We start from the raw sequence: 16,799 nt of genomic DNA, 5'->3' as shown, positions 1-16,799 counted from the left end.
TAAAAAACGAAAAAACCCCCACAAGCACACACACACACACACACACACACACACACACACACACACACACACACACACACTATATATAGGTTGAACCTGATGGACCTGTGTCTTTATTCAACCTCACCTGCTATGTAACTATATAATTCCTATTCTTGATACACACTGACTATTCAGTGTAGGTTAAGCACTGTCCTTAGGACTTAGAGCCTACTTTTACAGTATCTCTGTTCATATCTGCTGCAGCTCCTTTATATACAGTAGCACTGGTCATACATCGTTACTTAGAAGTAATGGATACTTGAAATATCCATTTAAAGTGTATCTAAAACCCAACCTTTCCCCAAACCATCCAAAACAAAACCCCAAAAACTTAAATGAGATTGTTATGTCTCAAATGTTGCTTTATGCAAATTATATACCTCCTGAGATCCAGCCTGTGCAACTCAACAAAATCCACAGGCATTGCCAATTCACCAAAAAGACTCAGAAGTCTTTAATTCCGTACCTTACAAGGTTTTTTTTGTTGTTTTGAAGGTAAAAAAGCTTTTCGATTGCAAAGCCTCCTGACTCCCTGAAAGATCTCTGAACACAAGGATGAGAACTAAACTAACTAGGAGGCATGTGCAGTTTGGGAGTTTCTAAGCAAGGATTGTACTAACTGGTAGCGAACACGAGGGGGAAACAGGGAAACATACCAATGCACAAATATTAACTAATAAAACAGGCTCTGCACACAAACCGTTCTTGATTACGGACCTCTACTGCATATGCTAGTTGCCTGGCTATCAGTCTTGTCTAATAGTTTCAGTACTTTCTATCACTGACCTGAAACAACTATGCAGATCGGGTAAACATGCTCTGAAAAAAACACAGAGGCTGCCATTACTGATCTCCTTTTGCAAAAGCTAGATGTCTGGCTACAATACTTTGATACTCAAAACAAGCATGCAGATCAGGGAAATCAGAGTGAGGCCAGAACTCCTGATCTGCAGTCAGTGACTAAGGTCCCTTTGACACGGGCTAATCAGGAGGGGATCCATGCACAGATCCCCTGCCTGATCGGAGCGTGAAGGATCGGACATCACCTCTGTGACATCCATGTCCGTCCAGTTTTTTCCTCCATCTTGCAATAAAGGAAAAAAACCGAAATGACCAGACCCCCTTGTTGGTCTATGGAGAATTGGATGTAAGTGGCCATGTGTCTGTGCCAAATCTGGGATAATCTGACGTAAACAATTAGGTCTGTCAAAACAGAACACCGTTCTGTTTCTTTTTCTGGATCTGGCCGGGGGGCGGGGGTAACCGGGTGTAAATGGACACCCCTCCATTTACACATGGCTGCCCATAGACACCCCTCCATTTACACATGGCTGCCCATAGACACCCCCCCATTTACACATGGCAGCCCAAAGACACCCCCCCCATTTACACATGGCTGCCCATGGACACCCCTCCATTTACACATGGCTGCCCATAGACACCCCCTCCATTTACACATGGCTGCCCATAGACTAGCATTGGGCATCCGATCGGGTCCGCCTGTCAGTTTTTGGATCGATTGGACCACCCGTGTGAAAGGAGCTTAAGAAAGCATTGAAGCCACTGGATCAGCTCAACAGCCATTAACTGGTATTTTTAGGACAGATTGGTAACATCCTCTGTACAGGTTTCTTTAATAGTATTGTGTTAATAAACTATAGCTGTTGGATTGTATTAATCAATGTTTTCAAAAACTTTGTGAGTACTGAATAAAGTAATTAATCCACTGAAAATTGTGTGTTTTAGGATCAGCCTTCCTATCCAGACATATTCCGCACTGAGTTTCAGAGGTAAGTGTAACAAGATACGGTTATTATTAGTGTAAATGTTATGAGCAATGCAAACCACACAGATGAGTAATAGGGACCACCCAGCTATCTTCTAATATACTATCTCGGAGGGTAGACCTTGACTGCTGAGGGCCGATGTGGAATCTTCTTGAGGTAAATGAAACATAACAATGTCATACATTTCCTTTCCACTCCACTTTCCACTTTCTACTACCTTCTAAGAAGTGAGAGGGGGCTGGAAAATAATCACTAAAAAGGAAACAATGTATCTGCTTTGTGATTACATATCAGGAAAATACTTTGAAAGATTTCAAAAGAACAACACCCTTTCTCCTTCCATTATTTCTAAAACTGGCCGGCAAGCATTGTAAATCTTCCAATTCATTTTTGTATTTCTCATTAATAGCCACTAGTTTTACTACAGACTGCCTGTGAGTGTGATTATTTATTCATACCATTTTATGTGTGCCTCCAGAGACCAGCCCAGAGCAGAGATCATCTGAAGTTCACACCAAAAAAACAGTCATGATCAAAACTATTGAGACCCGGGACGGAGAGGTGAGTCAAGTGCATATGAAATGATAATAAGTCTCCCAAGCATCAATTGTACTTGTTACGTGTGGCAAAAAAGGAGGGTTCAGTGGATATGAGCATAGAACCAGCCTCGTCCTTTGGTTTGTGTGAACTCCATTAAAAGACAGTACGGGGTCTCAAATCAAGATAGAGTCATACCTATCAGCAAGACCCAATGCCATCCACAAACAATGAATAGCACTACAAAAGCAATACTTTTCATTACTGTTAAAACTGTTTTGACAGATGATGGACATTTAGTGAAGTTGTCCTTTAAGGTTGAGTTAAACCCTCATCCTTATATTTAGGACTCTATTCACAGAGGGTTGTAGTTGATACACATTAAATGACAACTTCACTGAAAGTAAAGTTGTCCTTTAAACCAGTGGTTCTCAACCTGTGTAATCTCAGGACCCACATTTGTCCTCAGTCATTAAGTCGCGACCCAACGCTGAATCCTCAGCTGGGGGCCAGTGTGGGCTGCTGTGCTGTAATGGAGCTCTATGTGCATTGCTTGTACAGCTCCCATGCCGGCCTGTAGAGGTGCCGGGAGCCAAAATGTGACGTCACTCCGGTCCAGGCACGTCTACAGGACACGTGAGGGAGATGTAAGCAATGCACGTATGGATGGAGCTCCCTCACGGCCAAACTCCCGGCCCACCCCACCTCAAGACGACACTTGGCGCTGGGCAGCATATATTGAATGATTGCTCTGTACAAAAACTGACAGTGCTGCACTAGGGGGAGGCTGAGGAGCCTCTCACTTAGAAAAGTGGAAGGCATTCAGCGACCCATTGAACATGGGGTCGCGACCCACTTTTTGGTCACGACCCACCAGTTTAGAACCAAGGCTTTAAACCACCTGACAGTTTGTTCAACAGTATAACAACAGTATTTTTATTTTTGATTTATTTTATATAATGGAGAATGTTATTGGGGGAGCTGGAAAACACAAAGGTGGCGGGGACACCCAAAACTCCCAGGTGAACAGCACAATACAACAGCTTCACTTGAACCTAGCCCCCCACGTATACTTATTTTCCATTCACTCTCCCACCACTTAGTTAATACATGGGGGTGAGAAGGAAGTCTGCGGACTCTCACCACCCCATTAGTCAGCATTGGGGCCTGTGATTGACAGCTACGATATCGGAGGAAGTGACTTGAATGAAATGCTCCTTCATACCTGGAAGTACCAGGAATTTCTCTTCAGGTGGTAAGGGAGCGAAGGGAAGATTATTATATACAAAGGTGGAGGACATTTAAGTGAACCTGTTGCATCGTCCTGTAGAGAACAAGTTAAAGGAGAATTATATACAGCTTTATCCGCCCCCTCCCCCATCCATTCCGCCAGTCAGCGCTGGAGGATCGGAGCGGGGAATCCCTGCAGGGAGCCGTGAGTGACAGTCACGGCTCTCTGCACGGATAGATCGAGAATGTGTTCGCTTACTTCCCAAACTACTGAGACGACCTGTGACAGTTTCATTCATTATGAGGCTGAGTGAAAAGCACACGCCTCATAATTCTCCTTTAATTTAAGATTCTCCCCCATTCTAATCACCAGTAAGGAACACTTGCACTAGGCAGCTGCCCATACCAGAATAGGAGCAGGATTTCCTTTTCTTCAGCGCTGTAACTCTTTAAAACTGCTGCTGGAAACTTGGCAGAGCAGCTCCAAATAAATGACGTAAAAGGCCACATGCTTAGCATTCAGTTAATGCTGCTAACCTAGAAAGGAACGAATGAGCCCAGTAATGCTGAGTATGTGTTCCCTCTACACAAGCCTGTATTTAGGCATCATTCTGCATTAGCCACACACCTACTGTACATGGCAATGCTCTATTTTTTAATAGATTGGCTCTTCATGTCATGCCATTATCTCAGTAAAGACTAATGCTACAAGTGCCAGAGGAGAAATCTTAGGGTCTGCTTTATATTCACAGCTACTTTTTATATGTACAGACCAAGAAAAGAGAAAGAAGGGATGGTTACACTTCTTTTTTTTTTTTTAGTATTTTGACCTTTTTTAGTATTTTGACCCTGCACCTTTTGCACCTTACCCCTTAAGCATCATGCAGGCAGACAGCACATTTGGCTTTAGTTTTATCAAGAATAATGATGCAACAAAAATGTGGAACCGGCGCTAAAAGAATTCATCAATCACGTGTACCTAAGACTGTATGATGTCTAAATACTGCCATGGTTATGGGCATACATTTTAATGGCAGCGAAAGAGCATCATAATAGAGGTTTAGCAAATTTCAGCAAAGATTGACAAAAGAATGCTAAGTGGGGGGATCTGCCTGCTATGGTCAAATTATCATTCTCAGTGTTGTAACAATGCGAAGCTGCAGTGAGCCAATTACACGAGCAGAGATTGAGATTCCCGAGGACGTTCTGTAGGTAATGTACCAAACGTCCCCAGTTGCCAAGGAAGTAACATATTTATATTCATACTTTGGCAGTTTAGAAGATGATTGCAGGGAAAGATTAAAACTGAAAGGTCATTTTTAATAACATTAAAATACAAAGCTGTTTGTGTAGCAATTTTATACTTTTTTTTTAATATGAAAGTTGAGTTTTCCTTTAAAAGTTGAATCTGCCAAAACCTGCTATTTGGGCCTCCTGGCTCAGAGCTGGTTCCACACATCAATGTTTAATTAAAAGTTTGCAATAGCACAAAAGTGTGCTACTAATTTGTGGCATATGTTAGAAAAAAAGTCCTTTAAAGTGGAACTATACTCACCAGGCCCGGGGCTACCGCAAGGCAAGTCAGGGTGAGGGCCGAAAAAACAGGGCATTTTGACAAGTACTTATACTTGTCAAAATGCCCCGATGTTTGCGCTATGTTTTTTTTCACTTACCTTAGGTTTACTCACCTCCTCTCCACTGACATCCACGAGCTCCCTCCATCTTCTTCCCGGCTTCTTCGGGGTTCGGCTGTTGATTAACCGGCCCAGGAAGACATACCTCCCTTGCATGAGCATGGGAGTCAATTCATCCGTCCACCAGGCACATGCGTAGCTCACAAAATAAGATTACGAACAGGAAGGTACAAAGCCTTATTGCAGAGGAGACAAAGTATGTTTCTTCTGCAATATAAAACATTCCTGCTCACAATTTTTTGAAAAATTGCTACAGTTCCCCTTTAAGTGTCTCCACCTGTGCTATGAATCAGCCCAGGAGAAAAGCTTTGAGCCTTCTGTTGAGTGATTTACAGCAGCTCAATTTCATTTCTACATCAAGCTTTTTATAGTGACTGCTGAACATGCTACATGCACGGTACACACTCAGACACAAGGCCCACGGAGGTAGAGGGGCTCTAGCAGCTGTTGCATGAGAGTTTCTAAAAGTATCAATACAACAGCTGCACGCTAGTAAAAGATGGACAGGTACAACAGGAGGAAAGTAACTGGATTCTTGGTCACATGATTCTGAAAGTTTCCAGGACATGCGTGGGATTGCATGTCAGCATGTAAAGGTCTTCTACATATAATATAAAGCAAGACGTTTGTGGACATCATATTCCACAACCATGGACATTAATGTCCCCCTCCTCTTTGTTTGTGGCTAGCCTGCAGTCTTCTTTGAAGGCTTTTCATAGAGTTGTGGAGTGTGTCTGGGGGAATTTGTGCCCATTCAGCCAAAAGAGCATTTGTGAGGTCAGGTACTGAATGACCAGTGGACCAGTGAGTCAGGTGAATGACCAGTGAAACATCTTCAAGAAAAATACAGCAAGTCCATTTGCCTTGACTCATTTTTTACAGAGGTACTGATGTTGGATGCAGGGCCGGATTTACTCTACCTGCCGCCCCAAGGCCAGGTTCCACAATATGCCCCCCTCCCCCCGCTTGCCGCCCCGAGGCCGGGCGTCGGTGGCCTTGTGGGAAATCCGGGCCTGGTTGGATGAGAAGACTTGGCTCTCAATAAGTGTTTCAATTCATACCAAAGGCGTTCAGTAGGGCTTAGGTCAGGACTCCGCGCAGGACACTCAAGTTTCCCCACAAACTTATCAAACAATGTCTGTATGGAGCTGGCTTTGTGCGTAATCATACTGGAGCAGAAAAGGGTTTTCATCAAACTGTTACCACAATTGTCTAAAATGTCTTTGTATGCTGTAGCATTGCCATTTCCATGTAAGATGATCAAGGCCACCTCATAACACATGCACATACTTGTCATTGTCCCAGCAGAACTGAGCACCCCCCCACCCACTTCTCTGGAACACTGGTAAGTTGTGTCTTCAACGACCCTTCACTTGGCTCTGTCACAGCTTTACGGCCTTGTCACTTTACAGCATTTTAATGTTGAGTTTTGCATCACGGATTCAACTCCCACGTCTGGCTACTTCTACTGGGCTATATTCACAGAAATGTGATTTGTAGCAACCACATGCTTCCTGTTAGCAGCCTACAGTTAAGATTTTTATACTTTAAAAATACAAGCTCCCTATGTATTTGTGTGCTCTAGGTCTTATTTATTTAATACTGCAATGGTCCACTGAATCTGATTGGCCGTTATGGACAACGTACTGCCCTGATTCTTACAATGGAGCTTCACAGTGCATCACTGCTGCTTATTGTTTGCACAATGTGTTCGTGGTCTGTTCACCTCTGCCTTCGCACTGCAACATAAGAAGAAATTCCTAACTCTGTCCCTACTACTAACTATTGCCATGTCCCATTCGCACACATGGGATTCACTGATGTATAATGAGGAAATTATTGCAATTCTTCCTGGGAAATGTATGGAAATTAGAGGTTCAGAAGGTCTTTCTCCGGCCAGACCTATCTGTGCAATGGGTAACAATCCATTGCCCTTTAAAAAAAAAAAGTCTATATTATCCCTTGCACACCTGCAGAGATTTTTAATTAGACTCTTAAGCTGCCCATACACCTTGCGATCATCGGCCAACACTTTTCGTCCGATGATGGAACTGTCGTACGATTTTCATACAGCGGCCACATCCTGCCCCGATTATCGAAAAGGTTGAAACAGCGGTAATTAAAAGAAAGCACCTGGACGAATTGCGGTAATCGTCCGCACGTATTTTTGTATGCGCATGTGCAGTGTAAACCTTCCGAATTTTGACGTACGTTAACGCCACCAACCTTGCGAAAATCGTACGATCGACCCAAGTTTTCTAACCTGCTGGTTAGTCAAAAGTCGATCAATTGTACAGTATTTGCGGTTGTACACCGCCCATCAACCTTGCGAATATCAGTCGAAAGCGCGATCGCATAGGAAATACGGCCGATATTCGTAAGGTGTATGGGTAGCTATAGTGGAAGTGCTTGTACTGTTTGATAAAAATAAAGTAGCAGAGCAGTGTAATGTGTATAATATATCTGCATTTCCTCCAATCTGCAGCTCTTATGGTGCTACAAAACATGCAGATGGTACAGGAATGGCCAGGCAGAGTTTAGCCATATGTGCAGAATTGCAGGATTGTGAATTGAAGCGCCACACTCTGTTCAATAGTCCAGATACATCTTTATTCGATGTAGGCTTGAGGGGACAATTTAGAAATAGCCATTGTGTATGGGGAGTCATTCAAATACCCCCTTCATCAGTGCTTACTAAGGATAAACAGGTATTAGGTCTGCGATGGCAATGGATATCATTTTGTCCAGTGTGTAAGAATACATAGAGCTCTTCACCTGCCAAACTACCTGCTGAAGAGCTCTGTGCATTCTCACACACTGGACAAAATGGTATCCAGTTCAAGCCATCACAGTTTTTCCTTAGCAACTTGAAGACCAGGTGTTTAGACCCCCCTCTGCGACGTTCGCAGCGATATGTAACATGTGCGGCGTAATGGGCGCAATCGTCTTTTTTGCACGTATGCGCCCCCAACGCATGTATGCATACGTGTATGTATGGGTGGGGACTTTACAATTGTTAAAAAAAATGTTTAATTCTTTTTTATGTGTAACTTAAAATTTTTGGGGGGGGGACTTTAATTTTTTTTTCCTTTTTTTTTCACTAAACTTTATCGCTATCAGATACAGGGGCTAATAAACCCCCCCCATGTGATAGCAAAATATGTGACAGGTCCTCTTTATGGAGACATCAGGGGTCTCCAAGACCCCTAATGTCACCTAGGACCCCCCAAAAGAAGCTGATGAAGCAGAGATCTGCTCCATCAGCTTCTTTCCAGCTTCTGAAGCTGGAGAGTGACACAAGAATGCGGAAGTGATGTATTATACAACACTTCCGCATTCTTTCAGAGGAGAGGGGACCGGAGGGAGCTCGTGTACCGAGCTCTCTCTGATCCCCTGTGTCACAGGCGACATGCTGATCCCGGGCTCGCACCGGGCACAGCGGAGCCCGGGATCAGCGGGACAATGGCGGGGGGGGCAGCGGAGGGGGGGGGGCGCACCGATCGTCGCTAAATACAAGCGATCCGCCAGCTTTACAGCCGGCGGATCGCATGTATATTAACGGGCATCGCTGCCCGTTTTTAAATTGCGGCCATTTCCCGCTCGCGCGCGCCCGGCGGTGCGCGCAAGGGGGCATGTCTGAGCGGACGTCTAAAGACGCCCGCTCAGATCTAGAGAGCTCCTGGCCGGCCGTTTTTTTACTACGGCCGGCCCGGAGGCAGTTAAAGGAGAACTATGAGGTGGGTGCTTTTCACTCACCTCATAGTTCCAGCCGACCTGTGACAATGAGACTGTCACAGGTCGGCTCAGTAGATCGTGAGGTTAGCGAACACATACTGGCATTCGCTCACTTCTCGATCCTGTCACGGCTCTCTGCTGTGACAGGGGAGGGGCTGGATTCCCCCCGCTCCGATCCGCCAGCGCTGACTGGCGGAACGGACGGGGGAGGGGGCGGGTACAGCTGGCTCTGCCTCTAGATAGGCAGAGCCAGCTGTCACTCACGCAGCTGGGCGGATCCAGACATAATTGTCGGGATCCGCTTCAGCTGCGGCGTCTTAGTATACCGCGAGCTACAGCTCGTGGTATACTGAGCCTAGGGTGACGGGAGGACGCTAGTTTCTGTCCTCCAGTTACCCTAAGGAGAACTATGGCGAAAAGCCTTAACCCCATAGTTCTCCGTTAATAAGCCCTGATAAAGAGGGTATTTGTATAAGCCCCCTTGAAGCATGTTGGCTATTTCTCTACTGTCCCCTCAACCCTACATTGAATACATACTCTTCTATTCAGGGAAGCCTATCCCACCTCAACCTAACCACTGAACCATCACATTCTCAAACAATTCATCCCCACACAGCTACCTCCTCATGTATCACTTCCCCTCCTCTTTCAGATTGTAAGCCCTCAGGGGCAGTGCCCTCCTTACCATCCTGTCTTGAATTGTATTGTAATTGTAATGTCTTCCTTACATTGTAAAGCTCTGCGCAAACTGTTGGCGCTATATAAATACTGTATAATAATAATAATATTTATCTGGACTATTGAATGAAACGTGCAATTTGACAATACAAACCAAGGAGACAGTGGAGATCCTCTGGGATCTAGAAACTACCTGTCTGGTAGTCAGATCACCTATACTGAGTCTTTCATATCATAATTGGCCAGCCACACCAATGGGATAACCTTGCAGGTCCAGTACTTTCTTTCCACTTCTTGCCATATGTAAAGAGGCAGATTTGAGACTCCCAAGATAAATAATTTCACCCTTAAACATTGGGAGTCTTAGCTTGAGTATAAGGTATTTATACTGAATTGGGGACACTAATAATAGCAGGAATCGGCAAATAATAACTCTCTAGATCTTATGATTCCAGGGAACTGTCATGGTAAGCTCACTTGCCTTTTTCTGTCCACAGGTTGTTAGTGAGGCTTCCCAAAAACATCAAGAGGTCCTGTGAGTGGGCGAATGAAGACAGAAGCACCACAGGAGCACCGACTGACCACAGTGCACAGCCTGAGCGCAACCCTGCTGGACAAAACGCCATCTTATGCTGTCCCCTCACCACTCAACTCCTGCACCCGTCACCACTACTCCCCAACATAAAGACTGCCAGGGGGCCAACTCATGTTAGAGTGCCCCCCTCCCTCCCCCCTTTTTGGAGAAAACTAATGTCAAGTACCCTCTTGGAAGTTTTCCATCACTACAAGAGAGAATGCAATGAAACCAGAAATAAAGTAAACAACACTTTCACAAACCATTGCATCCCCAATCATTTCAAAGGGAGCAAGCCAGTCATGCAACCAGGCTGTATACCATTGTCCTAATTTCAATGCAGTCCACACTGTAGTATAGATGACCGCTGTGTAATGTCCCACAATGCAGTTAAAGACCTAACATAATGCTTTTCAATATGGTTGTTTTTTTTTTTTTCATTGGAAAGCTCTCCAATACGTTTTCAATTGGAAAGCTCTCCATGACCTTAGTAGCGTAAGCTTCCCCTACACCTCCTAAGGCACGCCAATCACGGTTCTGCTGTAAGCTGAATTTCTTGGCTTCCCTCTTATTTGTACTGTCCATATATTCCTCCAGGGGGTGGCACCATTCTTCTATACAGGAACGTATGTAGCATTCTTTCTCAACCTTCCTTCCTGAAGAACCCTTAAAATAATGTTCAGGTTTTTGGCACGCCTTATGGCTTATAATTCAAGTTGGCCAAATGCCAACTTATACATTTGACTGAATGCTGTCACATCTGAGCTCCCTGCCCATCTTCCTGTTCATGTAGCTGGTACCCAACCTCTACACAACCATATAGGCTATTCATTTGCCAAGAACTATTGACTTTATCAATATGACGCCTCTAGTCAGCAAATGAATGGGCTCAGAGGTGGTTCCACCTATAAACCTGTCAACGGGGATGTGCCATCACTGGCCTCTTTCTGTAAAATGAAAGTTTCCTGGCCCTCATGTTGGTGTCCCGGCTTTCATAAGTTCTGTTTTGGAAGTCTGCATGATTGTTTCGGGTCATTGACTCAAAATTCTGAAGGCAACTAGCATTTATGGATAGAGAGCTTGGCAATGGCAGCCTCCCTGTTTATTTCATGACACATTTCCTTTAAACAGTCCTTTTTATGACATTTGATATACAAGTTGTACCAAGATTTTTAAAAGGCCAGATTCGTAAATTGTTAGCTGTTTGTGCATTCGTTTCTTATGACTGCAATGGTGCTACTGCCACATTCTGAAAAAAATGTCAGAAGTCTATTGCTGCTGGGATGGGATGACCTTAGTATTATGTCTGGGGGAATACCTAACACTACCTACCCTATAGTACTGTACAAATGTGTGTAATAGAAATAGAGATTTACCACCATCTAGTGGAAAACTGCACTTACAGAAGGTTCTTGTAGTGACAGTTCCATCTAGCTTTTAAGGCATGTTAGACTCCAGTAACCACTGGGCCAGATTGTATGTGATTCATCTTCAAATGGGAGCAATATGTCTACTGAGTGCTATTTAAAAAGGAACTGAAGTCACTTTAACAAAAAGTCAATGTGAGATAGAGGTTTGGGGCAGAGGAGATAAGCAAAGTCACTTTTGCTAAAAACCTTTTCCCCAGCCTCCGGTGACTTTTTGTTTTTTTTGTATACACTGTCAGGAATAGAGCTCAAGACAATGCAACTTCTGTTTGCATGAGCAGGAGTTGCATCAGGGATGGCTGCCGAATGGCTGAAAAGGATCTCCATGGGATCTTTCTCCCTGAATGATCTAGCAGAGGCAATGGCTTCGGTGGACACAACAGTGACAGGATCCTGGACCCGTCTTCTTCGGAGGGCAACACAGGAGGTAGGTATGTGTCATAATCTGCACTATGCTGTGCGTACTTACATATTAAAGGAGAACTATGGGGTCAGGGCTTTTCCCCATAGTTCTCCTAAGGGTCACGGGAGAACACAAACTAGCGTTCTCCCGTGACCCAAAGCTCAGTATACCGCGAGCTGTTGGCCAAGCTCTCCCCAACAAGCAGAACTCCAGCTTTTAAATAATTTTGAGATGATCACCTGTCAGGCCCAGTTGCGCTGAAATGCCTACATGAACAATCCCATACATTCCTATGGGAACCGCCTGTCGCCCAAAATGCTCCTTGAGCTACTTTTGTTGCGCGGATCAGCGCGTTTTCCATATAGATTTCCATAATGGAAACACACTGATCAGCTTGTTTTTGGCTGTTTTTAATTGTGTTTCAGCGCTAAAACGCAAATAAAAACGCTCTTTAATAAATCACGCTGGAACCGCTCTGAAACCCTGCCGCCCACAGGGATTCACTGTGAAGGAAAAAAAATGCCCTGAGAAGTCACATCTGAGCTGGTTGCAAAATGTGTGTTTTTCAACAATGGAACAATTTTGGTGATTTCTCCCCGTACATTTCTATATTCTTCTGCATGTTCACACTGACATAGTGACAAACCCTATAGGCATCCCTGTAGTCTCTGGTGTACCTGTACATCAGCAGATATGGAGCTTAGATGTTAAATATGAAGTATTGCTGAGGAATTGTCGATGTGATCTGCAGATAACGAGTGTTAATATGTAACGAGGACCCGGGTGTGAAGAGCTCACACTTTATTATGGTGTTCAGTATGGTGAATATACGTAAAAGGACAATGAATGTGGTTTAGACGTATGAATAGGTTAAATTCCCAGAAAGGTTCTCTGGTTTTCAACTTCTTAAAATTGATTTGATGGTTTTGGGCAAAGTGTCACTGCATGGAGTTTCGGCACCAATAAATTGTACATGTGGACATTTTCATTGCCTGTATGCATTTGGTACTGGCGTCTCACCTATAAAACTTAGCTTACCCATGTCTGATCATCTCCTGAAGCCTGTCTGTGCTCTCTGACTCTCTAGTACCATGTCTGTAGTCTCTGACTATCTCTAGTACCATGTCTGTAGTCTCTGACTATCTCTAGTATCATGTCTGTAGTCTCTGACCATCTCTAGTACCATGTCTGTAGTCTCTGACTATCTCTAGTAGCATGTCTGTAGTCTCTGACTATCTCTAGTACCATGTCTGTAGTCTCTGACTATCTCTAGTAGCATGTCTTTAGTCTCTGACTATCTCTAGTAGCATGTTTTTAGTCTCTGACCATCTCTAGTACCATGTCTGTAGTCTCTGACTATCTCCAGTAGCATGTCTGTAGTCTCTCTTAATCCCCAGTAGCATGTCTGTAGTCTCTGACCATCTCTAGTACCATGTCTGTAGTCTCTTACTATCCCCAGTAGCATGCCTGTAGTCTCTGACCATCTCCTGTTAAATGTATATGCAGTCTCTAAATGGTATATATAAGATTACATTCACTTAATATTATAGACGGCCCTTTGGTGATGTCTGGGGCTGCACTTGACGTCCCTATATCAGGAGGGTTGAATAACACTATATGAAAAATAGTGTGCTGACATACAATAAGCTAAAACAATATGCACTAAAAAAGCAGCGCTGAAATATTTGCGGCAGATACAACGAATCCATCCCAGAATGCTGTGCTGGAACAGAGAAACACAGCGACGCAAGATACTGCACTTCCATGACAGCCATCGATTCACCACTTTCCATGCATTGTATAGCCTGTAACACTGCGTGGCACGCTTCGCCCTTTTCCTACTGTGAGCCGCCTCACGACAGCAGAACACATCACATGCATATCACGTGTATTTCTGCTTACAGTTTGTCCTGTAGAATAAGTAAAACGATGACTTGTATCACAGGAAACACAACAAGAAGGAATATAGATTCATTGTAGCAATAAACTTATCCAGACGCATTATCGTATACGTTTGTTTATTTCTTCACTAACGCGCCCTGCAACACATATAATCCTAATTAAACATGGGGGCTGCCGTTGGTGATCTCCTCCCGACAATGCTAGTTGCCTGGCTTTATCTGGCTTCAGAAGTGTTGAGCAGAACTCCACACATTTTTTTTAAGGCACGGTACGGCTTTTACCAAAAGTATTAAATGCGCACACAAAAAAAAAACATAGCGCAAACATCGGGGCATTTTGACAAGTACAAGTACTTGTCAAAATGCCCTGTTTTTTCCGCCCTCACCCTGCAGCGCCCTCAGGCGGCCGCCTGACTTGCTACATTTTTTTTTCTCTAAACCTTCCCCTGGTTATCCAAAACTAACAAAATAAGGGTTGGGCTGGAGAAGCGCTTTAATGACTTTCCTTCACATATATAAAATATGTGCGGGGACTAGTTGCTCCTGCAGATGTCAGAGGTACAGTGCCCGGCACTGCTTGCACTCCGCAGTTTGGACCAGTTAATACCGGGGATGCCGGGGTGTCTGGCAGAGGGATTTGCCCCTGAAATAGAGAAGGAAGTGGAGTTCATCCTTCAGATTAAAGGGGGTCCACCTAAAAAAATGCAGAATATCGTCCATCTATATTATATCTTATGCAAGCTAATAGAAGAGTTCGGTTCAGCTTCCTAGAGACGTAGTATGGAATGCCGATAAGACTCATACTCACCTACACAAACGTCCCGGGGCCCTTCTTCAGCTCTCAGCCGTGACCTTATCCTCCGAACAGATCCGATGACCTACGCTGCGAGGAACGGGGCGTTATCCGGACAGCCAAGCTCTCCGAAGAACAAGCAGACCTCCGGTCTTATGGAAACCTAGGGTATTATTTTAAAGTGAACCCATCAATAAAAATAGCATGTCAGGTGAATCAATAGGACACACGTCAACATTATAATGCACAACATCAGGGGCGTAACCAGAAATCACAGGGCCCCATAGCAAAATTTTGTATGGGGCCCTGTGATTTATAGTTATGCCCTTGCAGAGCCCACTTGATATCCCAAACAGCCCACGTGAGAGTGACCTTGCATAGACTCTCTATGGTGGGCTCTGCAGGATCTCAGGTGGGCTGCACACCTCTTACCTGTTAGCCCTGATCTGCCTCCATGGTCGCTGGCAAGCCCCGCCTCCTCCGTCACAAGGCCTCACCTCCTCTTCCATCGCCGGGCCCGCCTCCTCCTCCGCTTCTAAATTTGGGCCCAGCCTTCCTCCTCCACAGCTGCTGGCTGTCACTGACTCTGCAGCGGCTGTGAGGAGGAACGCGCTGCTGCACACATCACTGACAGGTTGTCGGTGATCTAACAGCGACACGTTCCTCCTCACACCCGCCAGTGACAGCCTGCAGCCTGAGATGCCATAGCAACCCAGGCAGCCCGCACGGCATCAGAGGGATGTCCTGGCCGGGCCCCCCTGTGCCCTGGGCCCCATAGCGGCCGCCTGGGTCACTATGGCGATTGTTATGCCACTGCACAACATTATGACCTCTGACAATTTACTCAGCGCTTTACATACAGAACATTCACATCAGTCCCTGCCCTCAAGGAGCTTACAATCTAAGGTCCCTATTGTACATACATAAAGAGCCAACTAACCTTCAAGAATGTTTTTGGAGGGCGGGAGGAAACCCAAATAAAGAAAACACATTGCTTCCACGCCAACCTAGTCTGGGCACGGGGCCCCACGGTCTCTGGGTACCTGGTGCATTTTGGGCATTTCATGCCATTCGAGACTGCCAAACCCTGTCTAATAGACTGCAGAGGTATGAGAAGATCAGCAATGAACACATACTGTACACATACTGTACATTACAGCACTGCTGAGAAAGAAGGGCAGCCATTATATCTAAATCCTAATAGATTATTCTAGTACTAGTAGTGCAGACATCCCAACCTGCAAAACCTACAAACGCTTGCTACACAAGCTGAGGGCTATGGGCATAGATGAGGTGGTGTGTACGTGGATAGAGAACTGGCTACGGGAACGTGTCCAGAGGGTATCTGTAAATGGCACCTTTTCAGACTGGGCTAGTGTAATGAGCGGTGTGCCTCAGGGTTCTGTGCTGGGTCCCATATTGTTCAACTTATTTATTAATGACATCGGGGAGGGTGTTAACAGCGATATTTCCGTGTTTGCGGATGACACCAAAATAGCGAGGGTAATAGACACGGACTTAGACACTATAACATTACAGGAGGACCTGGATAAAATAGGGGAGTGGGCATTAATGTGGCCGATGAGGTTTAATGTCGATAAATGCAAAGTAATGCACTTTGGAATTAAAAATAAACAAATGGGTTATACAATTATGGGTATGCCGCTGGGGAAGTCAGAAATGGAGAAGGATTTGGGGGTCATTGTAGACCACAAACTGAAAGGTAGTTTGCAGTGCCAGGCTGCTGTAAACAAAGCTAGCAGGGTCTAGTCCTGTATTAAAAAGGGGATGTATTGCAGGGACAAGTCTATAATTTTGCCACTTTATAGATCATTGGTTCGACCTCATCTGGAGTACGCGGTCCAGTTCTGGTCACCAGTACTAAGAAAAGATGTCCTTGAGTTGGAAAAAGTCCAGCGGAGGGCAACCAAACTAATCAGGGGTACGGAGGACCAGAGCTACGAGACAAGGCTACTAAATTTAAACATGTTCACATTG

At 44.8% G+C, this 16,799-nt stretch overlaps 1 protein-coding gene across 4 annotated transcripts in view; it reads left to right on the top strand.

Moving 5' to 3' along the window:
- The window catches only part of DES (desmin), a 27,036-nt gene extending 16,497 nt beyond the window's left edge, over positions 1 to 10,539 (top strand). Inside the window, exons 7-10 of one of the 4 annotated variants that reach the window (XM_018554936.1) lie at positions 1,789 to 1,832; positions 2,308 to 2,390; positions 6,599 to 6,635; positions 10,201 to 10,539. In XM_018554936.1, coding sequence (XP_018410438.1) covers positions 1,789 to 1,832; positions 2,308 to 2,390; positions 6,599 to 6,604 — 133 coding nt within the window. In that variant the 3' untranslated portion in view covers positions 6,605 to 6,635; positions 10,201 to 10,539. Of the gene's footprint in view, positions 1 to 1,788; positions 1,833 to 2,307; positions 2,391 to 6,011; positions 6,057 to 6,595; positions 6,636 to 10,200 lie in introns of all 4 variants that reach the window. The other 3 variants (XM_018554935.1, XM_018554933.1, XM_018554934.1) reach the window with 3 other exon arrangements.
- The last annotated feature ends 6,260 nt before the right edge of the window (positions 10,540 to 16,799 follow it).

This window comes from Nanorana parkeri, unplaced genomic scaffold (assembly GCF_000935625.1).
Source record: "Nanorana parkeri isolate BGI_ZX_2015 unplaced genomic scaffold, ASM93562v1 scaffold178, whole genome shotgun sequence".
Taxonomy (NCBI): domain Eukaryota; kingdom Metazoa; phylum Chordata; class Amphibia; order Anura; family Dicroglossidae; genus Nanorana; species Nanorana parkeri.
Note: the sequence above shows the minus strand (reverse complement) of the source record. Positions and strands in the feature narration are given on the sequence as shown.